Source organism: Corylus avellana, chromosome ca5 (genome assembly GCF_901000735.1).
Source record: "Corylus avellana chromosome ca5, CavTom2PMs-1.0".
NCBI lineage: Eukaryota > Viridiplantae > Streptophyta > Magnoliopsida > Fagales > Betulaceae > Corylus > Corylus avellana.
The window spans coordinates 31,668,815-31,669,561 of record NC_081545.1 but is presented as its reverse complement, the minus strand read 5'-3'; the positions used below and the strand labels follow the sequence as shown (position 1 = coordinate 31,669,561).

The 747-nt window shown below is 40.3% G+C and overlaps 1 protein-coding gene across 1 annotated transcript in view; it reads right to left on the bottom strand.

The window, feature by feature from the left end:
- Nucleotides 1–344: 344 nt before the first annotated feature.
- LOC132182144 (receptor-like protein kinase FERONIA) overlaps nucleotides 345–747 on the bottom strand; it is a gene marked incomplete at its 5' end in the record, with an annotated part of 10,143 nt that continues 9,740 nt past the window's right edge. The window contains one exon of the mRNA XM_059595339.1: nucleotides 345–379. Coding sequence (XP_059451322.1) covers nucleotides 345–379 — 35 coding nt within the window. The remainder of the gene's footprint in view (nucleotides 380–747) is intronic.

Here is a 747-nt window from a genome sequence, read left to right as displayed (position 1 = left end):
TGGCGCCAAGCCCCGGTCACCAACACAAGAAAAAGAAATTCGCATAGTCGAACCCTTTTGGTCCAACCAAGGGAGAGAGGAGTGTCTCGTCAGCAACCACGACTCATAGAAGAATCTCATGCGGAGTATAAAAGAGGAAGTAGGGCACAGTGAAAAGTATGCGATATAATTTACAAACTCTCCACTCTCTTCCTCTTCAGCATAAATCACTGACTTGGGCGTTGGAGCAAGCTCACGGGTGAATCTCTCTAACCCTTGTACCATACTTGTGCAAGTCCTTCCTTGGTAGGCTAGTCATGAGGCCATTGTTAACCCGTCAATACCTATTGACACTAACATACATGTTATACCATGAAGGACATATGACCCTGTCGATGTCCTACAACAAAGGGCCCACAGTCTCAGTTGTTACTTTACTCATAGGGGCCAACATCTCAACCAATTCGGGCCATGGTTGATCACTTATCCTATACTTTACTCAAGAGGATCGACTACTCAACTTATGCACGCTTTGGTTAATCCTTCTAGTATATACTCTTTCAGTTTGCAACCATGTTCCTTTGCATCTATATTAGAACTACCAATAAGTTATACTCTAACCTTTCATTTTGTTGACGTGATACACTATCAGAATGTGCTAAGTCGTAAATTAATTGTATTATAAATCAAGTAAATCACCTAAATTGATGTTGCATTTTTTCCTAAAAATATTTCAAGATGCCGTTTTATGATAAGAAACATAAGTTC